This window comes from Bombus huntii, unplaced genomic scaffold (genome assembly GCF_024542735.1).
Source record: "Bombus huntii isolate Logan2020A unplaced genomic scaffold, iyBomHunt1.1 ctg00000061.1, whole genome shotgun sequence".
Classification (NCBI taxonomy): domain Eukaryota; kingdom Metazoa; phylum Arthropoda; class Insecta; order Hymenoptera; family Apidae; genus Bombus; species Bombus huntii.
In genome coordinates this window covers 522,959-547,503 of record NW_026099322.1, presented here as the reverse complement: position 1 = coordinate 547,503, position 24,545 = coordinate 522,959, and the positions used below count along the sequence as shown (strand labels likewise).

Here is a 24,545-nt window from a genome sequence, read left to right as displayed (position 1 = left end):
ATAAATATTTATAATATTAGATAAATATTAAAAATGCCTTTTTATGCAAATGCGAGAGGTATATTACCATGAGACTCTGTTCGCATGATAACGATGATAATGGTCGCAGAAACTGTTTTTTGCCTAACGCTATTTTAACATAGACATCGTGTTTTTTGATGGTTACAAAAAAAAAAATTAAATTTTATAGATTATGTATAATCAATTAATTCAGTGATCAGAATTTTAAAGAAACTTTTTAATAGAATAAATGAGAACTCGAAAGGGCAAATACGTGGAATTGTAACGATGTGTTAAGGTGTAGGAAGATTTAAGATTAAGCTGTTACTGTTAATTTGTGTTTCCGCCTGTTTGCACGCGTCTGACCATAGACAGGCACGCTCTACTGCGGCTGCCAGGCATCCGCTGCACGTGAGCAATCGTATTTGAATATAACATCTGTTTGATTTGTTTTTACCAACTTTGTGTACCACTAATTACCAGTGGCGAAATTCAGAAATTATTCCTATTTCCTCGAAACAAAAAACATAGAATCTCGTCTTTTTAGATATATGATTTTACTTGGATATGTCTTACAGTTCGAACACCTAACCGATTTTCTGTACATTTAGTATTTATAATAATAATAGACTTTAGACTAGCTTCACGTACGAATATACAGGGTGGTTGGTAACTGGTGGTACAAGCGGAAAGGGGGTGATTCTACGCGAAAAAAGAAAATATAGAATAGAAATCTTTCGTTCGAGGCTTTGTTTTCGAGAAAATCAACTTTGAATCTTATCTCGTTATAACGGATCTCACTGTAGATCGTTGTCTCGATGGAAAAATTAAGAAAAAAATTTTTATTCTATATTTTCGACTTCTTTCACCCCCTTTCCGCTTGTACCATCAGTTACCATCCACATCCATTCCATATACATCCTGTCCATAAAATTATGAAATACCTACATTTTTCAATTATGTTCAAAATTCTACAGACCTCCCCCTTCCCCGAAATCTCATTTTGCGCTTTCGTCAATCATAAAAGTTTATTTGCGAAAACAAGCAGCCCAAGAAGAACAATTTGCGTCAGTCTAAAATTACCATCACGCATCAAGGAACGTACCTGACGTCAACAAACCTGAAGTCCCTCCCATATTTAACTCTACTAAGCCAACCACGGGAGTTCCGCGTTCAAAATACCAATCGTTCGTTTATTTGCATGAGAAAAGATTTGTCGGTGGCTGGGGAGGAAACGAGCCGAAGCGCGGATAGGTGAATGTCGGAAGAGAAGGGGAAAACCTTCCGAGTCCTGAAACAATTTTCGTTTCGAACAGCTCGTCCTGCTGGTGGGGAGGGTTGCATAAATATTCGAGGTTGCGCATCGTGCTCGACATAGCTGGAAACTGCTGGCAAGCGAACAAGTGGTGGAGAAGGAGCACCAGGACCTTAGTTTCGCCACAGCTCAGTACCAGTTGCGCTCCATACGAGTGTTCATCCAACCTGCTCGAAAGGGTGGAATTCCAACGTGAAGACATTGAGTTCGGTGACATCGGTGAGTTTAAATCCACTATATCTTCTATGAAATCATCGTGACGCTAAATGTAGTTACAAGAAATCATTCTAATTTATTTCTGTGTGTAATTTCTTTTCTTCATTTCGCGTGGTTTCTTACTTGGTCAAAAAGGTGAGGAACTTTTATGCGAGGATACTGTTGATAAATTTGCACCGTCCATCCTTTATTGAATTTATACGCAAGACCATCGACGTTGAGTTTCGCTCGATCATTGTCTATCGAATAATTATAAAATTTATTCTGATTTTTGTGCGTCTTCGGTCCTTTCCTTAGCTTTGTCCGATTCTTTTTTATTTGATCTGATTGATTGTAGCAATTTAAATACGAGGAGACTGCTGGTCAGTTCGAATCGATTATTTTCTGTGCAGTAATCGTAGCAAAATGAATATATTCTAATTTATACGTGTCCTTTGTCCCACTTTGTGCCCGCTCTTTTTCCCCTACTTTCTACTGTTTCGAGGCATGAATGAATCCTCTGAACTTGTTGCTCTGGCAGTGAATGAAAAGTGAAGTTTAGGATTAGAAAGTGAAATGAAAGTTTCAATTCCTCGCTTGTGTTTCACTTGTGGAAAGAATCTTCATCAGAAGTTTGACATTTTTGATAGACGCAAGTGTTTGTGCTTACATTTAGATTTTAGAAAGAATTTTGAATTGTATATGTCGATTACGTTTTAAAAAAATCATAAACACTGTTCAAACTTCTAAGGTACAATGAGAAAAATACAATGTTCATCATTTTATCTTTCCCATGCATTACTGTACTATTACTTAATGCTGGAAGTTATAAATACCTTTTGTCGTAACTTATCAAAATGTTCTGCTCAATGATATAGTCCCATTCATCCCCTGTCATTCCCACCCACCATTTACATCTCATAACATAATAATAAAACAGTACTTGACATGATTAATAACATATTAAAAGCATCACTTAGAAGAGATGAATTATTTCATAATATAAACTTTCATGTTTATTAATCCCTTAATGTTTTTGTATTCTAATACTTTTGTATATCGCTTATGCTGTAGGTTGAATATGCAAATTAATATTTTTATAGATATAATTTAAATAATACTCGATAATAGCGCTGGATAATATTATATCGAGTACTATTCCTCGAATATTTTACACGTTTTTCCATATTACATAATGGAACATAATTTTTGTCTAAATTACGATGCTTCTAATTAAATTTAAATATAAACGAAAGATTGCTTTCCTTCAAAGTTATTGAAATTCGTAAGAAAAGCGAAAGACAAAACAGAATCGATGTATCGATTAATTCCTTAAAAATTTTTACTCGATAACTGGCCCTTAACATTTCACGAACTATACGCGTTTTAATATTCATGGTTACAAGAAAGTAAGAAGAAAGAAGCCGAAATAGGTCGACGCGTGTTAGCGGCATATTTTTTATTCATGTACCCACTTCAAAGTCGTCTATACGTACCTCACCGACCTAATACGAACAGCTCTCTTTTCGGTCTCCTCCTTTTTATTTCTCTCGCATTTTTCTTCTTCCATTTCCTCCTGCCCCCCCCCCCCCCCCCCCCCTCTCTCTCTCTCGTTCGTTCCTTTGGCCTGGATATTTTTCGCGTGGTTCGAGCAACGATGAATTTCCGTGCCGCGAAATTGATGACACGAGGGATAATGAAAATTTATCGAGTATAATAGCCGACGTTCTGATCAAAGACCAAGCCAATCCGTGCCTAAAAAAAAAAAAAATTTTTGGATACCGTCAATGAAGCTGTATTATATTTACATATAAACTATATTATATATGGGACGCAGGTGTTCTATATTAAACATAGCTAAATATAGGTAAATGCAATTAAATAGAGTTAAATATACCGTAATGAAATATATTTAGTTTATGAAACTTTTCCTAAATTAAATGAGAAAATTATTCGCATAGCTGGAAATTCGTATAGTATCTATAATAAAAATTTATAAAATAACAAGACAGCTCAGAGGACTTTTCAATATTTTTTATTTCGATATATATACTGCATTTCCATTAATCTTCGTTTCAGATATTTTTAAAAGGTACTTATTAATATCACTTCTAGTCATTTTTTAACATTATTCGATAAAGTTACATTAACAAAATCGTGTTTTTCAATTATACCATTTACTACTCTTTATCTTCATGATTATAATTGATTATACAAGTATCCCATATATCGTAATGAAGCAATTGTGTATAGTTGTAGCATTGTAAAGTTATGACTCTGAGACAACAAAATCGTAAAAATTCTTAAAAAAAATTGGCTGACAGAATATCCTACCAAGTATTATTTTCAGCGAAGCAACAGGTTTTGTCAAACGTATAACCTTTATAAATTTCTGACGTAAAGTATTTCAAATCTATCTTCTCCAAAAAGAAGAACGTCGTAGGATAAAATTGTACATTTTAAAATGTACATTGTAAAATTATACATTTTCGATTTATTTCTTCACGTAGAAAATTTTACCTTATCCTTTATAGTACGATTAATGAGACACACTAAATATTTGAATGCTACGAAACTCGTAAGAACCAGTTGTACTATACTTTAACCAGTTACACATACTAAACGGTATCAAGTAACTTATCGATCAGTATCGCTTTCCTTTAATATGAAAGAACGAAATAAACGTAGAACAGAATTTTTACGAACAGAGAAAGTATTAGGTTGTCCGGAAAGTGTCTTTCTTTCGCAAGCGTGTCTTTTACAACGATGCACCTTCGTACAAACGTAAAACCAAGTCTGTGAAATTTATCTCAACAGAACAAATTGGATCGTACGTAATTCGACAAAATAATATAAAACAAAAAAACGTTGTGCGTCTATTATTTCCTCATAAAACGAAAGAAACTTCTTGGACAAGCTAATAGTTTTCGAAAGATTTACGACTTGTCTATGGAAGACGAGGGATTGAAAGAACGCCGAAGAATGAGGTTCAATGGATGAACCAGCAGGAAGTTCTCGAAGCAGCCGCGAATCGCGAGTATCCCCTCGAAAAGAGATGAAAGTGAATCGAAACTGTAAGACTGTTACGACTTTTCCTCTCCGATATTCGTGAATTGAATCACGGTCAACTCAGCTTGAAAGAGAAGTTCGATTAAAAACTTCTATTGTAAAATTCCTTAGTCACTCAGGCAGATCCATGCGATTAACTCTTAATTAGTATTCTTGATACAGCAATAGTTACTCAATTTTAGAGTTTCAATAATATACGTTGATTTGTATTTCGTACTTTACGTAATAAGTATCATTGATATTATTTACGGCATAACACTAAATAATAATTTAAATTTCAATATTGAAATTCTGTAATCATATATTAAAATATTGAAATTGTATACTGAAAGTATTTCATTCTGTTAGCTTAATTTGCTCAGGAGCCACGCTGATCACCTTCATAAATTCAAGCACAGAGAAAAATAACAGAAAACAATTACAAACGCTTTTGAAAATTTACCTTGGAGCCTGTGACTTTTTACAATTCTTTGCGATAGATAATTGCAAATTTGGAAAAATAGATCGTTCGTTTTTTAGCATGCTGAATATTAATTATATACTTAAATAATTAAATCGAGGAATTTTATATTAATTTTATATTTTTCACAAGGCTGATCAGTTTCTCGTGTGAAAATCTCACTGAAAAGAATTCATATGCTATTGTTAAATTAATCCTCGTCTTAAATTCTCGTTACTGATCTAATTTATACAAAATAAGGTTACACACTTGCAACAATAAAGAAGCTATAGAACGGCGAAGATATCCTCAAAGAAGGAGAGAAGAATCAATTATACGAGCCATTATTCGCCACTTACCTAATCTTAAATCTAACTGCAATTGTCCTTTGTTAATTTTATGATTTCCATTACGCGAATCGAGTTGAGTGTAAAAATTCTGTTTTACGACTAAACCATATTTACGACTAAACGAATCCTTACTCAACATATATATAAACATAAACATATATATAAACATTATAATGCAGAGATTGGAACACAATTCAATTTCGTGGACAGCATGTGTTCGTGATCAATCGACGCGTCAGATAATTTATTATTGAATAAACTGGCCGGTGGCGTCTGCGTTTCATGATTGGCAAGTCGATAACGATACAACCGATAGGTAACCGAAATAAATGTTCTACATCTGCGAAGTAAACGTTGTTCTACTAAGCTTTCGACGAGTGAATATTTCTCTTCTTTCTTTCCATCGATAAATCGCGTATCTCTTAGTAACATTCAACTAAATTTTACAAATTTCACCATAGGCAGAGTAATTCTATAGCCGAAAGATAGAAAAAAAGAAAAAAATGGAACAGCGAAAGAACCAAGTCAATTTCCCTCTTTCATCCAGTTTCAGAGCGAAATACGACATATATGATATTTTCATGCTTCAATTTACGATCAAAGGATATTCAGAGTCGCAACTTTTTATCGAATCGAAACTCCCAAGCTGCATGTTTCACGCAGAGGAAATGGGAGAAAGAGTTACATAAACACTGATAAGTGAGCCAGTGAGAAGTTAAATTGATCGATTCCATTTTTAAACAAGTTTTTTCGTTCTAAGATCCGATCGACTAAATCGCTACACTCACTGCTGATATTTATTTAAATTTATGTTTTTATAGAGCGCGACGAAGGAGAAGAACCTAGACAGAAATTTATTTTACTTACTGAACTATTAATAGCTGCTAGACTTTGCATATTTGTACACTTTCGCGCGTATTTTTACATCTTTCAATTTACCGTAAAACCTTATTCACATTGAACTCTTCAGAAACCAAACGATTAATCTCAATAGAGTCAACCTTCTTTACAAACAAGGTATTTCTATATTGCAACTATTTTGAAACATATACATGTATGAAATATAAACATATTTTTCATCCTAATTCCGGACACTCTTTTCACATGGATTTCGTCAAAATTATGCGGCCTTGCGATTAAAAGAAATTTTCTCGAGAAGTGTCGCGATTAGGCAACTTATTGGTATTAACAGATTATTAACAGAAAGACAAAATAAACTCCGTTACACAAATCGGATGATCAAGTTTTCGGAGGAGAAAGAGAAAGAGACAGAGAGGGGGGGAGAGAGAGAGAGAGAGAGAGAAACAAGATTTATTGAAGGGAGGATGAGGGAACGGAAACACTTTGAGGAAACACTTTGAGCTCTATGCTTCGACCTGTCCAGCCGCCAATCGAATTAGCGTGCCATCCAGCATTGATTTTGCGTCCATATCGTGGAACCATGCCGTATTTATTGTTTACCAGGTTTCCTGTGTCCTATGAATTTCAGTTTTTCCGCAAGATGCCGCAAGATGCAGCTCGTTTTCCTTAGACTCCGATGTGAAATCGCGCGAAAAAGTAAGAATGAAGGCGTTTCCATTGGATCGCGATTGCACTTTATCGTATTAATTAACTCGACATTACAGCGTAGTCCTAGAAAATCGTATTAATCGAGGTAATCCGATGCAATTGATTCACGGCCAGCGTACTGCTGCGCATCACGCGAGTCGTTGTCTCAATTATTGAATTGCTCGTTGCGAAGTATTGTAGCGGAACCTCGGAAACGAAATTAACGATGTAATTGGGGACAGGATGCATTGTAACGATGGAAAATATTTTAGTTATAACAGCTAATTCGAAGGTTGAAAAATATCGATCGAACTGTTTGCTGGTGTTCGCCCAAGGATTCGAACATGTAGGGGTATAGTGGTTGAACAATTAGATCTGGTCATATCTGTTAATTTTTCTGTCGTTATTGTATAATTCATTGTATTCTTTGGTTTACTATATACACGTATCCCGTTTGATAAATTATATTTCTAATTTTCGTTAATAATATTAATACTTTGCATTCGAAGGTTTCATTTATTCATATTACCAGATACTCCAAGTAATTTCAGTAGAAAGAACGTGTTTTCGTATAATTGGTTAAATATATGCGTAGAATGAAGAGTCATAGCCGCATCACTCATCACCTACTCACTCACTCACTATCATCGCGCAGTGCGATACGATTTTGCTTGGTAGTGTAATATATCTTCGGCCAATACGTCGGTTTATTTTTCTGATTGTATCTTACCTGTTCGTTGCAAGAATACGTGAGATAATTATGATTTGACAGGTTAAGGACAAATTTTTAATTTATTGATTTATTAAATTTTTAATTTATTAATTATTTAATTTATTTGATATTATTAGCGGAGCCCTCGATTGCGAAGGGTTATAGTAGCGTCGAATAAAATTGAAATTGTTAATAGATCATTTTCTGATATTATATTTCAATGGATCTTCGTGGAAATTGGAATAATGTCTGATTCTATTATTTATCTTAGAAAACTTGAAAAACTAATTAATTATTCGTATCGAATTAGTAATATTCGTTTGTTTGTAAAATGTACTTGTCAAGATAGTATTATATAAAAATGCTGAATCTCGACAGGTTAATTTCTCATGTGAGTTTTCACGAAGCTTGAAAAAATAGAATTTGTAATTAGTGTTATTTGCAACAGACATTTATTTTCCCTGAAACCTATGTAGGTCACAAATATTCCTAGTAGCAATGCGTGTGAACTACATTCGCTTCTCTATGTACGTACATATGTACTCTCAAAATTTCATTAAAATCGTTCTTACGTTATTTTAAAATCCATTCTAAAATCGATTCTATGGTGACAACCAACGGTGTAACTTTATAATTCGACGAAATTTTCCAATGCATTTCAAACAGACAAATTTTTACAATCCCAATATAGAGAAGGTATAAAAATAAAATAGTTATTTTTCTTGCTCGGTTCTAGATGAGAACAATAAAAGTTGCGTGGACAGTGATTAAATTGCTTTAAGGAAAAACCTCCTATTTTTTGTTTTATATATTGACTTTTTGTTGCAATATTTTCCAAGAGCTTCGACTGGCATCGAGTCGTATAAAATCGCAGAAAAAGGCGCTAGTATTCTTTATAGTTGCATAGCTTCCATCATCGCCTGGGTAATAGGCCTCGCTTCGTCTTTGACGCGACAATCTCGTTACCAAGACTTCGATCTTCGAGTTGCTTAATGCGATATCGACATCAGAACGATGCCTCGACGAGCAATTCATCAAAAAAGTTTTTTAAATTTTATTCGTGTAATCTCGAAAGTGACTCGATATTGACCGAGAATAATACGATGTTTCATTTATTTGTCGAAGCTTGGGTGAAAATTTTCCGCCGACAGATTTTTGATTGCAACCAACGACATTTGAAATTACTGACACGAGAAATAGAAATTTATTGTCATAACTAGCAACGTTGTAAATTGTTCGTATTTGCTTTGATACGAAGATGAATTGGAAATTATTAAAATTTAACAATTTAATAGCATTTACAATTATTCGTATTATCTCATTTAATTATATCATAATTGACAATACAGAAGTGTCACTGTTTCTGTATACCTAAATATATTATGTAGTATCGTTTGTTTTTTTACAATAACTGTGCAATTCCATCGTATTGATGCCTTTTCTACTGTAATTCTACTCCTAACTAATTACATTGAATCAACGTCAGTCATTCGCATAATAACAATTCTATTCCCTGATATTCCCAACACGAAAGCAAATATCCTCTTCCAAATTGTTGCGTATGTATAACCATCCGATTTCTATAGTGATATATTAGCCGTACTGTATTATGTGGATTCTTCGTTGTACGAACGTAAGTAGTCAAGTGAAATTTGTGATGTTCCTTGATCTATGTACGTTACGATCAGTTTGCAACAGGCAGTTTTCCCGAGTCGTTGCACGTTCAGCAAGAAATTAATCAGCAGTGAAGAAAAATATAAAGTTCCCCTGTATTTCTAACTTTGTACTCTGTAATGTCACGGTTTCTAATCTTTCATCCATAGTTCACACTTTAAGAAAAATTAATCAATTACATTAATTACGTTGCTTAAAATCATCGAATTTATCTAGTCGGTTAAGCGTGTAAAATCGACGAACGGAAGATTATTCAATGAGAAAACTCGACATTACAAAAATGAACGTTTGCCCATGTTGAAGTAGCATTTAAAGGATGAACGCGATACTCAGCGTCGAGTCGAAAACGTTTCGAGTTCGAGTTTCTATTCGCCTCCATATGAACCCATTGAATAATCGATACGAGTTGCTCGTTACACGGTAATTCCTTGCTTTCAAATTTGAAAGCCACCCCCATAGGCCCTGTTAATCGGTCAGACTAGCGCAGAGACGCGTTTCATTTGCTATAATTCGATCATCGGACGGTTTAGTTATCGTCGAATTTTGACGCTGCTTACCAGCAGATTAATCTCTAGCAAACAATTGATAGGCGTCACAAACAGACCAGTTGCTTCGTAGTTAGCGAGTCTCTGGACGTTCAGAATATGAGGATCCAGCTGATCCACCATTACAATTAATCGGATTAATTCTCACTCCCTCTCGCCAAGGGATATATGTAATTGATTTTCTGAATCAGGGATGGCTATTCCGATAATATACAGTAAATATAAAATATAGCGAAAATACATAGTAAATCGAATTTTTCCTTTTCATTTCTTAACTTTATCTGTTCTCAAGATACATAGCTTTTGCAGTTTTCCGTAATGGGACAGAAAGCGGAACGTCTTTAGGCTACCATCTTTTTCTTTTTACAATTTAAATTCGTTTCTTCAATGTCCGTTAGAACATTTTCCAGCCAATATTTTCTAAAATTTCACACGTATCCTTCCTTCGCTATAAGACGCGAGATACACGTGTACTTCAGCATCGACGTGTCTTCAACTCATCGATGCCTCTTTCTCGGCGTTTCCCATAGTCCGTTTTCCATTCTGTCCGCGTTTCAACCCCCGACCACATTTTCTGTGCAACGTGTACACACATCCAAATATGGGTTGACTGCGACACGGGAAAACTCAGCGTTAGAAACGAACGAAGAAACGCCTAACCATCGTGAAAGCGATGTGAACGCGGAAATCGGACGAGGCGAAGTTAATTTCGACTATCAGCCAGCTTTGGGCAATGAATCTCGACGATTTCCGCGAGCATATTGGACTTATCTGCTCCAGCACGCCTTACAATCACGATAACACCTTCTGTTGCACGCACGTGAACACGCAACCCCCTCGTTACCCTCGAAACGAGCGGTCAGAGATCCGTGAACAAGATTGAAATTCGTTGCGGTTACGGAAGCCGTTTACGAGCCTATGGATTACGAGGGTCGTTTCGAAGAATGCAGTGAGCGATCCCATGGAGCGTAATTCTTAGCCCATTAACGGGCAACGTTGCGTTAGCGAATTTCATCTGTCACCTTTTCCCCAATGAATTTGCGTTATCGAATTCTATTTGTTAACATTATCACCACGACAAGCAATTCCAAGGATGAGCTTCGCGTTTACCTCGTCTCTACTTTTTCTATCTGGATTCTACAATTTCATGAGTTTCAAAGGATGTGGATAAAACGGCATTATGAGAAACTGTTGGTTGATTCTTCATGGGTTAACGTAGTTTTGAAGAAATTCTTCCAGGAACCGGGAAGAATATTAAACATTGAAATCGGATACAGTACCAATTCTGAGAACTTTGAAAATGACACGGTACCACAATGTCGCTATAGAGACCAATATAATGTTACTCTAGAGGCTTTCACTGCTCGAATTGTCACAATTATTTTTTATACTTCCGATCCTTGATCATGCCAAAGCGTTATTTTTAAAAAATAAAATATATAATAGAAGTGTGTATAGAACTGTTGAAAGGGTCCGTGTAACAGACTTTCGTCGATGATCTATACAACTAAAATTCTTAATATTAAATTCAATTCGTAGAATATTCAAATCTATCTATAGTTTGATCGAATCTTCGATTATAAATCGACGTAAAATTTTTGGATACTACAAGCGTAGCCATCGTTCAGTATCTCGTAAACGTCTGATGAAGAAGTACATGTTACAAGGCTTATACGTCAAATCTATAGAACACCTGAATATAACTGACTTCCCAATATTTCAATATTCCAGGTCCCATAGCTATATCGGATGTCGATTAATACGAAACATGAGAAGTCAATCAATCGATATGTTCAATGGCACGTAATCTTGATAAAAGCTGTACAAACTTGCAGTCCTTTCCTTGTTTATAACGGGAAATTGAATACTTTGTAATTAAATTGTAGAAACAGAAGCAATAAAATGTTGCGTGGCCTGTCGCAATAACGTAACGAATCGATATAATGGTTGCCACAGATTAATTAATTAATATCAATCCCGCGATCCTCCATCGCAGCTGTCTTTATTTCCGCGTAGTTTGTATCGAATTCGTCGCGTTTCATCGTGAGAAATCTTCAGCCGTTCCAAAAGTCTCGTAAAGATTAATCCTTCATAATTGAAGAGCGGAAGTAGATAAAGTTGCCAGTATCGAAACTAAAGTTTTCTGGGAAACGACTGTTTATGAGAAATTGTTTGTTTATGGAAATGTTATTTATTAGAAAAATATAACGATACTTATTTATTACGCATATTATAATACTTTATATAATTTTACGATATCTCTATTCTATCGTTTCAAAGATCTGTTAATTAACGATAAAAAAAATATCTTCTTTATATCTTAAGAGAAGATATGTAAGTCCATTATGTAGTTTGCTTAAGAAGGTCAGTAGAGATTTTCTTATCTGATGGGATAATTGAGGCAGATTTATCTACGCACATGTTCAAGCACGATGGAGGGAGTTTGCTGGCACATGGTGCACACAGTCTAATTTAGGGAACTAATCGTATAACATACATCATACACAACCTATATCACGTATGAAACGTTAAAAACTGTACGAATTATTATGATTACACTTCCCTTCATATTTAGTGATATTAACCTTCATACAAACAACCTCTTCAAGGAAAAACAAAATTCTTTTTCGAAAATGGCACTTCCAATTCTTCTTATTCTCACTATTTAATTGCTAGCCGTATCAAGTAACAACGAAAAAAATAATAATATCTAATCGTTAAGCAGGGCCATATTTTTGGGGATACAATTAAAAAAGTAAATCGTCGGTGGAATATTGTTTCACCTATCAAGAATTTTGGAAGATATAATTAGAAAGGTACAACCTGGGTAGAAAATTGTACTCCTTATCGAGCATTTTTGAAAATATAATTGAGAAAGTGGAATCTGGATAGAGAATTGTTTTACCTACGAAGCATTATAAAAAGTAAGTTTAATAAAACTATACCTTGGATAGTTCATATATTTTTTCATATTATACGCATTCGTTAAAATTTTACACTCTCAAACATCCTGCTATACTTGCACAAAAAAGCGCAGTCTAGTAATATCCCCCTTACTGCTCCTCGCATTTTCTTTCTAATCATCTCTCGCTCGCTTTTCCTGATATTATTCTCAGCGTAAGTTCAGAGTGGCGGTTTTTAAACTCAGGAACGCGCGGCTGTTCGTTAAATGAAATATCAAACGTAAGAATTGCCGCAGTCTTAACGCGAGATAATTCATTTCGTGGCAAAGAGCGCACGTCGTTGAATATTAATTCATATCTCATATAAGTTGCGAATAAAAAAAGCAGATAAAAGAGGACAAAAATCCGATAATTACCGCGAATCTTTACGCAATTTCAAGAAATACAAAAGAAATTTGTTTGTAAGCATGCTACTAAGTATTATTAGAAGTACTGTACTTTCGATATTTTACATATTCTTGCATATTTTCTACATTTTTCTGTATTTTTGTATCCTTAAACTTTCTGTAAACGCGTAAACGTCTGCGCTCTGACAATGACAAGGAAGATTCTACTGATAAAAATAAAGCATCGAATTTCACCGAACTCTTAGAAATGTAATTCTCAGATCACATAAATTAAAAAGATATATATATATATATATATATATATATATATATATATATATATATATATATATATATATATATATGTATATATGTATGTGTATATATATATATATATATATATATATATATATATATATATATACATACGTAGCCACAAATCAATTTGGATCACGACAGATAAAATAGGTAGCAATAATGTCTCCACGAACATTATCATAATTTATTGGAATTTACATAAAAGCCAAAGAATGCTATTGTTTCAATGACACGGCGTTTTGTCGAGTTAGATAAATATGAATTGTGTGTTTGAACAAGTGTTCGGTCGTGTTTCACGCGACGAAAAAGGAAATCACAAGACAAGGTGTCGCCTCGTTGGAAGCAACAAATCGCAATACGAGAGTGGAAATTGGGTGATACCGGGAGGATTACGAGGGATGAGAAATCTGTCGAGAGCGTGAAAGGCTCGCAGTCACCGGGTTTCTCCAGTTCTGTCGCTTTTAACGCCGAGTTCTTCCGCTTCGAGGATAGAAGCTGCGAAATATCGAGGCCATTGTCCAAAGATTTTCAAGAATATCCGATGCAACGTCTTGAAATTTACGAGAGCAAGTCTGATAAATTCTTATCTCTGGTCCATTCGTGGCCAATTTTTTAATATCCTCGTAACTTGTAACGACAAATAAAAATATTGGTACAGGCCAATTTTTTTTTTGGATAAAATCTTGTGTGAATTTACAAAAAATACGATTCTTCGTTTAAATTTTTTCCCTTATTGTCTTTACATATTTGGAGTTTAAACGCGTTATAAGTACGTTTTTTTTTTTTAACATGATTACGTAGAATTCTTATTCTGAATAAATTATTTGTTTCCGCTTCATAACTGTTTCTAAATTACAGTGCATTTAATCTTGAAATGCACAGTAACATTTTATACTTTTTACGTTCTAAGGAATGTTCAGGATCGGTTAAAAATTAAATTACAGTAATGGTAATACTCAATATTAATGTCAGACGTGGATACTTCACTGTTTTGTATAATAATTTGTTATCTTGACATCGATCAAGGTATTTAATATACAAAGCGTACAGATTAATAAGAATTTTAATTAATCCTTCTTCTATAGTATTCACCGTTCTTTTCGAGCTCGTACCATTTCAAATAGACTTTCGAATAGATTTCAAAGATTTGTCTGTTCAAATAAAACGAGATCTTTTTTATTTCCCTATCAGTCGTCCCGTTACTGTTCCGTAGTTTCCAACAGATTGCAGATTCGTTTAAAAAACATTTGTAACGAAAAACAAACCCACTCGCAGAAATGTTATTCAATATCGCATATATAACTTTCATAGACATCCTCCTCTCATTGCTATCATTGTAAACAGATTGAAACTTCGTTTGCAAACACTCGCGATTAAAAAAAAAAAAAGAAGAATTAATCTTAAACAATTTTATCTTGTGTTCCATTTATAATTTTCATAATTGTCTTCCCGACGTTGTATCATTTTAAATGGCTTTTTTCTATCCATCTATGTTGCAGCGAGATCAACGGTCCTAATTACTAAATTGCACGATGTGTTCATACAAATTCACTTTTTATGAACGCGATGAAACGGAATGAAACCTAAGTAGAGATTTGTTTTCTCATCAAGTGTAACGAGTTTTTTACTTTGGATAGATTGCCTCGTTGTGAGAAGGTCTTAATCGTTTATAATTGCGATTAAGTAATTGCAATAAGTCATATTTTTAAGAAACGTTCTCACATGCTGTCACACACTGTAATTAGAAAAGGATCATGAAACATTCGGTTTATGATATTATTTGTTTGTAAATCTTCCTGCTTCCGGAAACTTTTTTAAATATGAAAATATTTATATACAAAATGAAATATTTTTTTCAATATCAACACTTCTTGCGTTTATGTTGTCCTAGTCAGAATTATATTATTTCGTGTATCCTGTTGCTTTTTATATGATAGTCCTCCCGTTGGCCGCGGATTCGTTATCAAGCCTGAGGCCCTCGTCACTAGTATCACTATCGACAATAAAGGTACCCCACCCGCGACCGGACGATGGAGAACTCCAACACGGAATCGCAATCTCCCGCGAGCCCTGCCCGGGAGGGCGCCTCGAGCTCGGACTCGGAATGTGACTCGAGCTCGGCCTGCTCATGAGGGACCACCCCCTGAAAAACAGCGCACTGTATTCTGCCCTAAACCGTGCCCTAGGGGGTCCGGCAGCGTATTGGCTTACGCAGATAATGAACGGCGACGAGCTCACCTGGCCAGATTTTAAGGAACAATTCGCCGCGCACTTCGGTGGCCAAGAAGTAGCAGCCGCGTCGCTAATCAAGGTAGCCGAGAAACTACCGCGGGACGGCGAAACACCAGGAGCGTACGGAAATCATATCATCACCCTCCTGGGGTCGAAGTGGCGAAATTCAACCAGGGAAGAGGTACTCGCCGCCACCGCCCTCCATCTGCTGGGCTCGCGCGATGAACGTTTTAAACGACTAGCGCTCACGAGTGACATCACGTCGGTGAAACAATTCCAAAGAGAAATGAAGCCCTTCCTATACACGGAGTGGCCAACGCCCCCGCCGTGGAGGTCATTAGCGAGCTCCGGAAACAAAAAAGGCAGGTCACCCGCCCCCTGGACCAGGTGTGGTCACTGCGGTATTTACGGACATCCGACATTCGAATGCCGCAAGAGGGCGAAGTGGGAACCGAAGAAGGACCCCCGACTCCCGAAGGAAAGCCGACCGGCTGCACCACCAAAAGCGTTGTGCTTTCACTGCCACATGCCGGGACACATCGCGTCTCGCTGTCCATCGCGGCGAGAAGAAAAACATTGCCCCGAGGACAAGCGCCGGGTCGGTGCCTGCGTGGTGGAAGCCCCGACGCGTAGACTAAGCCAGCAGGCCACACACGAGGATGTGTAAGTGTCAGGATGGCCGAGTCGGAGACGAAAGGACGCCGGGGCCCCTCTGGAACTTCAGGACAACACCCTAACCTTGCAACCTAGACCCTAATATAGCCATAACGAAACAATCGCAAGTCCAAACCGATAGCAATCGTACGTCGATCGGAGGATCGTGTGTACTGAGACACTCGACCGGAGTCTTGTTTCGGTGGCGTCGTTGGGATGACGAGCAGTCTTGCTAGAGAGCTGATCGGTGAAGGAAGTCGAGTGCCTTACGAGCAGGGAGTGGTGCACGTGTGAGTTAGAGCAAGGGAACCTGTCCTCCCGTTGGTCACGGATTCGTTATCAAGCCTGAGGCCCTCGTCACTAGTACGCTCCCAATATTTTCTATTTGTGAAAACATACTTGTTGCTATTGCAACTACAAATATTTTTACAGTCGACGCTTTTGCCGTGAATCATTGGCTAACATGTAAAATCGAGAAAAAACATGGTTTATTGTGATGGAAATGTGGAAAACCGCAAAACCGATATAGAAGGGAAAATAAAGGAAAGGAAGGTAGGGATAAGTAGAAGCTTGGGCCCAAGTTTAATTCACTGAAACCGAGCTGCTTGTATTATCACAAAACAAAATTGCCAGTACGTCATTTCCGTACTCTCGTCCTCGCGAAAATGGTTTTGCTCGTTAAGAAAAAACGAAGAGACAGGGAAGAGAGGAAAAAGCAAACGGAGAGCGCTTTTAAAAAGCTGGCGAACCGTGTGTTACCACGACGAGACACGCGGTGCTATTTGTCGCTTTAAATTGTGTCGCAACTCGTTTTTGAGATCTTTGCCAGGGACGCGTTAAAACACGCTGCAAATATATTTCTGGCTTTTCTGGGGTTTAACTGAAATATGACAAATAACGTTGTAAAACATATGTACTTATGACTTACAGAGTAATTGAGTGTACAAAATATAATAGCCAGCGATTTAGGGCTTAAAAGATCAAAAGAAAAGAAAAGAAAAGAAAAGAAGAAAGATAATATGTTGCGGCAGTTTAAGTCGATCTAAGAAAATAGATAACGGGAGGGGGGGAGGGCAAAGCTAGTTAATCTGGAAAGAATCCAAGCGTCAATTTCAAGCATTTACAGAGAATCAAGCGGGCTGGTTAAAGTCGTGAGTTGAGCAATTATCCCGCGTTAGGTTCAATCAGGTTAGTCCCACGCGAAATTGATCCAACCATGCGAAAACGAGTGTATTCTGATTTCTGTCGCAGATACTTCTGGCTAGTGCACTTCTTTTACGCTTCTCATCGCGACTTCTGACGACTAACGAAGATGTTCGGCATTTTGACACTCTACATGAAGATGATGATAATTGCGGTCTGTGTACCGCCTACCCTTCCTTCTATTCTTCCGTTAAAGACTGGTAAGTTGATACTGATTAATTATGCGATCGAAATCCTATATAATGGCTACAAAAAATATTTGCATCATTATTCTCGTTTCCTAATGAATCGCTGTTTTAATCAAGTTTTATATTGCATCAAATTTCTGTAGTTACACGAAAGTACTAAATTATAGAAAACTTGATATACACGGATTTAATTAATTGATAAATTAGTCAATATATAGGCATTATTATTTATTATATTATATATTATAGGCATTATATATTAGTAATGTATATATACACTTTTGAATTTTAGCTTTCTATTATTCTTATATCCTTTAAACGTCATTTCAAGCTACAAGCGACTTTAACTCAAATAGCTCGATTTCAAGTTCTAACGTATACTGTAAAGCACACTTGAGAAGTGAAACAGTAAACACGATATGAAAACTCTCTCCCCAGTAAGAAATCGAATATCCAATTTCAATCGTGCTTCATCGATGAAGCATCAATGCTACGTAGAAGCATCGTGGCAGCCGCAATGCGGATCCGTTACGGATCCGAACAAAAATTTCCTGGCACGATCGTTTTCGTAACGCTATTAACCGTTTCAGTATCAGGGATGTTTTAAAAATCCGTATCGGATTGTACCATGAAGCGCAATAGCGCTTCGTTTATTTATTTACGAGAAGTGCCGATCAACTCGATTGCACTGCTCTTTTTTTTTGTCGAAACATACCGTTCAACGCGTTCACGCTTCACTTCATCAGCTATATCAGAAACGTTACACTAAAGAGTCAAAAGGTTGCCAAATATTCGTGCTTTACCTTTTGTTTGTGTGACGTTCTGTAATTGGTTTTCCAATTCAAGAGGTAATTTATACATTAGTTTTTTCTTTATTTGATTTACGATTATTTGAAAGAAAAGTAATTACGAGAGGAAACTCTGATAGACTAGCGGCAAGCTACGTTCGGAACCGAGCGCGTTGTGAGTTGACAGTCATAACCAAACATCGCGACACAGTTCACCACACTACGCGTACAGCATGATCACGCTGAGTGGCGTTGAAACGGTTAACGTAACTGCGCGTACGACCGTCGAATGACAAAGATATTCAAGCTGAGAATCGTTTTCAGATGCTATAAACAACAGCTGTGCTGACTTTCAAGGAGAAACCATTCGACATAATCTTACGTTTGAGCCGGGACCTTCGGTTTGCAGTTTCTGCGTCTGCTATAATTCGAGGTTGAAGTGGTGCCTGTCGATCGTATGCGACCCGCCCGTAGTGAGTATATGCTCATTACTTAAACACTTAACACAACCAGAGAGAAACTAAAGCACACCGTTAACGCTTGCACGCTGGTCGTTAAAGCACATGCTACGCGAATAGGGTACACAGCGATTCATCTAACTTGCCTTGAATTACTTTTACAAAGAGAAACATGGACAGGAATAATTTTTTGTTACGAGTCGTTTAATTTATTCGTTCGTTAGAACGATTGGTCTGACAAATTCAAAGTCTTGTTCCGTATAAATATTTTTAAACAAGCACGTCATAAGATTTGTATATTTTTTTTATCGCAACGAAACTGTTCAGAGAAATGTTGAAATTATTAATTACAAAAGAAGACATTTACGTTGTAAAAATGTTAGCGAAAACATTTGTGAAAAAGTTACTTTGTTATAAATTCTACAAAAAGAAATATTGAAAATCACGCCCCATTTATTCAGTTGCACGTATGAAAAGTATTTTGCTTTCGCGCAAAAAAATCCCTTAAGGATACATATTTTATAATAATTGGAGTGTCAAAGTTATTACGCGGATTGGCGTACACGTGCCTTTTAATGAAACTAGGTTATTCATTTGTTATTCGTTCCTAACTTTCAACTTTATGATTTTTGCGGAATAAAATTTTATATTCCGGTTCAGTTTATAAATGATTCATTTTGAATTTAATAAAATTAGAGTTACAGCAGTGCAATTTAATAAAGAACAAATAATCATTTGTACTTTATTAAAATGTTCTTTTAGCGTCTCGTTTTAATATTTCTCTAATAATATTTTGTTAACCGTTATATTTAAATGAAGGTTTTCAAAGCAGAGACGTACTTTAACGTAGGAAATGGACGTACATTTATAATGAGAATTCAGAAGCAAAAATATTTCATACAAAAATAAATATTCCCCATGTGTAAATAGCTACGTTATGACTTTTATATGTATCTAACGTTTTTCCATGCAAGGTAACGTATATTTGCTTCTTCGCTTCTTCGCTTCTGAGTAATAAAACCTGGCATTCATGCGGCTGATAGGTAGTTACGCGCTGACAACGAAAAACATAAAATGAATAAAAAGCATGAGCCATCCTATAAAAAAAATAAAGCTGCTTTTATCTTTCATTACATATTCGTCAGAATATTGTTAATAAATATTTAAGTTCAGATTTCAGCTTAAATAAATGCATAGGATTGGACATTTATTTATATATGTATCTGTGAACGCTTTTTGACATAAAATTTTTATAACGACTAAAATGACATATTCCGATATTAAATTAATTTGATGAGAATAAAAACTGAATTTTTTAAACGAGATTTTGTATGAAGTTACATTTATTGGGAAAAATTCATTCTTTTATAATATGATAAAACGAGACTCATAGTCTGTATAAATCATTTCATGGAATATTATGTGTATGTACATGTGTTCTACGCTTTTATTATAAAAATGCTAAATGAACATAACGATCAAATGCATCGACAAATGCATTGAACATATCGATTGTTATTTTGAAAAATTGATTATTTTTTATTTGTTTCGAACTACAAATTGATTGAGACATTCGTGTTTGCTAAATTGCGAATTTAACGCAATGAAGTCGTCTGAATGCCTTGCGAGCATGTAAATATAGCGTCGAAATATAGGTCAATTACTTGAGGTTGGAACTGAAAGAAAGAGAAAGATGGAGGAGGTCTTGCCTTTAAATGCTGGACACTTCTAAAGCCCACAGTTCGCTGAAATTGCCAGAGAATTCAATTAAATGGCAAATTAAACCATTGAACTGAATCTGTTTCCAATCGTGAGCTTGGAGGTTCTACCCTTTGAATTTTTAAACCAGTCACCCTTCTTTTGTACGTATGGTAACGAATATAATTCATAAACTAATGAAGTGTGTAATTCAATTGAAAGCTCTTTTCACTGAATTCAGTTTAGACTAAGAAAAATGATATAATAACGAAATTATCAATTTACAATTTATAGAGCGTATACTTTATTCGAAAGTGAAGTTTATTACTGCAAATATTAGTTGGCTATTTATAGCCTGTTTGAAAAGGTGATTTAATTTCGATTGATTTTCGATAAGTTTTTGTTGGTTTACTCAGGTTAATTAATCTCCAATAAAATAGAAATACCAATCCGGTAGTATAATTGCTTTCTTGCTTATTACTTTTTTACTAATTAGCGATGCACGATTCCCCACCAGTAAATATTTTTCCATCGGGAGAAGTCAGGTCGAGAAATGCAAGATTTATACGCTCGTTCTGTCTAACAATTTTTTTAAATTTAAATTAATATTTATCCTTTTAAATGCAACAATTTTTTTTAATAATAACTTCACGCGTAAGTCAGCTGCGCACATATTTGATCGTTCTTTAAAGCTTGAATCTCTGCGAAGAGAAAAAATCTTTCAACCAACAAGAACTGGTTCTACGTTTTCTATCCATTTCCTTCCAGATAAATCTCTCTATCTAAAATCCTTATTTCCGTATTTCCTTGAAAAGGTTAAAGTCGTTTTGTATAAAATCCAACGTAGAGAAGAAGGAAGATCCGCAAAAGATTCTTTCAGCTTTCCCTATGTTTGAGCTCGAATCAAAGCAATCCTATTCCCAATAGGGTGACTATGCGTTTAACTTCTCATAGAATCTCTTTGATTCCGTGTGATACCTTCGGTGTTTTTGAAGTATGTAATTGATGTCGTAACGTCGACGCTTTGCAGTGCGAATTCAATTTTGAGTTGCAATTTCCCTGTTTGCGTGGCAAAAGCATAAAATCGATAGCGCACGTTTCGATAAACACGTTTTCTTTGCTGATGGCGCACTGTAAATATAAATATTTGAATAAATATCGCGAATTTCATGTTGCTAAAAGATTTATACTATTTATTCGTAAATAACTGTTGGATATGTTTAAGTTGAAACCACTGCATTAGGTCTTTTTTCTTGTTTAAAATTATTTGTATTGGTAAATTGAATGAAAGTTCTAACATGTAATTTGTTCTTCTTTTATAAATAGTTTACAGAGGATAAAGCGTGGGTAACTCACGACTGTCGCGATCATGACACTATACATACCTATGTATAGCACGTATACTAAACTAACTAAAATAGCAAGTCAGAGAAATGGAAACTTAGGAAAATCTAAAGGAAGATAAAACGTTCGAGCCTTGCCAGGAATATAAGATGCTAAGTAATCTTCCTAAGTAATCTCCTCCAGCTTTTTCTAGTTTGATCAATAATTATTAGTACATGTTAGGAAAATAAATAGAATTTTTGTTCTCAAGCGAGATATAATTTAAATTTTGTATGTACACAAAAATGTTAAATATCTGTAATAAACATGGTATAATCAATTTTTTTACATAAAATTATATTGTATAGGCTATTGTTATTTAAACATTTTAAATTGGATGAAGGAAAAAAATGACGCAAATAAAACGTAGGACATACCTCTACCTCTTCTATTAATTATGCTTCGTTAAACTATGATTACAGAGGATGGGTTTTTTGATAAAATGACATTCTGACAAATATATATAGATCGATATATATATAGATATAGATAGACAAATATATAGATTCTTACAACAGTAGTTATGAATGAACAGTAGTTATTGTATCAATTCCGTTCTTCAGAAGCTTCATTTGTGAAAAGACAATTCGCCAGAATATGGATTCACTGTAGTTATAGCTATAGGATTTCAATCTAGTTGACAGACTTGCTTTACGTAGAGAATATCTGTCTCTTGTTCTACCTTATCGCGATTCTCTCCTCATCTTATACGCTTTGTCGAGCAAAGTAATATTGGCATATATCTCGGCTCTGGTTACAATCATTAGTTTCCGCCTAAACGGTTAGAATCACATAGCTCGCGCTCTACTCTCGTTTATTCAACATTCAGGCCATATGGTCGCATGCGACGAGTTTTATGTTAATTCCGACCGATTACAATACCTTTCTTTCGTTTACAAGGAACGACGAGACTGGCAGTTGCGTGATTTCCAATGCAAAAGCCGCGATATCTGCACGATAACCTAACCTCAACCGATTTTGTTGTACTATTCTTATGTGGACTTCGTTTGTACCACTTTCGTAACAGAAATAGAATACGTAGAACACAGCATGCCGTTATGCGATATTGTCGATTCCTAACATCCGAAAAATCAGAGATAATTTTTTCCCTACAGTTGTACATTTGTGTGAAAAATTACGAACGTAAAGTTGTTTGGTGCATGCACAGTCCTCCCCTCCCCTGCATTTGCGTGGACATGCTAGAAAGATTCACTTTTCCACGGTGAAACTGTATGAAATGTATTATAATTTCATTTTTACAAAGGTCGAACATCCTACTATGCATAAATTTAATATTAATATAAGCAGGTTTCGTGTTAAGTATTACATCTGACGTATAAGCACACGTGTGTACGAGCCTTGGTTTTAAATGTCTTATAGTAGACACCGAAAAGATTATTCAGTTGGATATCTGACTCAACATCAATATTTTACTAGGAGATAACATGTTAAGAACACGTTGGTGGATGGCATGGGAGATGATGAATGAAGACATACTTCTGTGAGATACATAAAATAGTAGTCAGAACGTATTTTGGCGCTTGGGGACAGCAACAGCTGGTGATACTGTCATACACCTCCATTTATAAACTTTCGAAAATCGATGTGACTTTCAAACTTTAGTGTATTCTGTTTCACAGCACAAAATGTTTCCGAAACGTACGTTTATTGTTACAATGAACTTGACTAATGGCTCTGAAATACTATCCTTGAAAAAACAATGGGGGAATTGGAGCAAAAAAAAGAAGGAAATAAACAAAGACCTTGTTGGTTCGTAAAAATAAAATATGCTACAGGAAAAACTTTTTCCAACGGATTGAGATGCGACGAGCTTTAAAAGCTATGACGCGAATCGAGCGTTTGTCTACAAGAGCGCATTTTCGGTGGATATATAGATATACATGTATATGTGACGAAATATACTAAAGCAATATTGACCCTTTGTCGCTGAAAGTATCAAACTACAAAACTTCCTTTCAAATTTTCAGAATAAGGAAATCAGGATCATGATAAATAATTGGAACATAATTAAAAATAATATATCTTCTCTATAAGATAATGAATACATTCGTTCATTTAATTTTTATGGATATTCAAACGCTTCTGTGAAATAAAACGTCAAGATTATAGAGTATAAAATTCATAGCTATGAAATAACTAAAACTCTGATGTATTATTAAAAATATACGTTAGGTTGTATGTAGTGATACATACAAAGATTACATGTACAAACCCATAATTAACACAATGCTACCGCAACCATTCTGCAATCTACCTTGCCCAAAACACTCTTCCAGTCACCTCCAAACTCTTCAATTCTCTCCACCTAATCACCCACAAACCATTCACAAACATGCAATTCTCGACAAAAGAAGAACTTATCGTCAGTTGTCCTTAACATCTCGTTCATTCATTTGGTCCCTATCCCCCTATTTCCTCCCACTGTGATGATCGCACTACATTTTTCCACATTTTCTACATTTTTCT

General features: G+C 35.5%; 1 protein-coding gene across 2 annotated transcripts; it reads left to right on the top strand.

Annotated features, from left to right (window-relative positions):
* Window positions 1–625: 625 nt before the first annotated feature.
* On the top strand, window positions 626–16,708 carry LOC126875969 (uncharacterized). Of its 2 annotated transcripts, none has more exons than XM_050638884.1 (2): window positions 626–1,534; window positions 15,392–16,708. In XM_050638884.1, exon 2 carries the CDS (start codon window positions 15,583–15,585, stop codon window positions 16,351–16,353), a length of 771 nt encoding a protein of 256 aa, XP_050494841.1. In that variant the 5' UTR covers window positions 626–1,534; window positions 15,392–15,582; the 3' UTR covers window positions 16,354–16,708. The 2 variants fall into 2 exon arrangements, with proteins under 2 accessions (XP_050494841.1, XP_050494840.1); XM_050638883.1 differs by lacking the exon at window positions 626–1,534 and adding an exon at window positions 12,037–12,771.
* Window positions 16,709–24,545: the final 7,837 nt, after the last annotated feature.

Excerpts from the sequence above, each read along its gene's own strand:
- LOC126875969 (XM_050638884.1), top strand. The coding sequence starts at position 15,583 with ATGAGGGACCACCCCCTGAAAAACAGCGCACTGTATTCTGCCCTAAAC.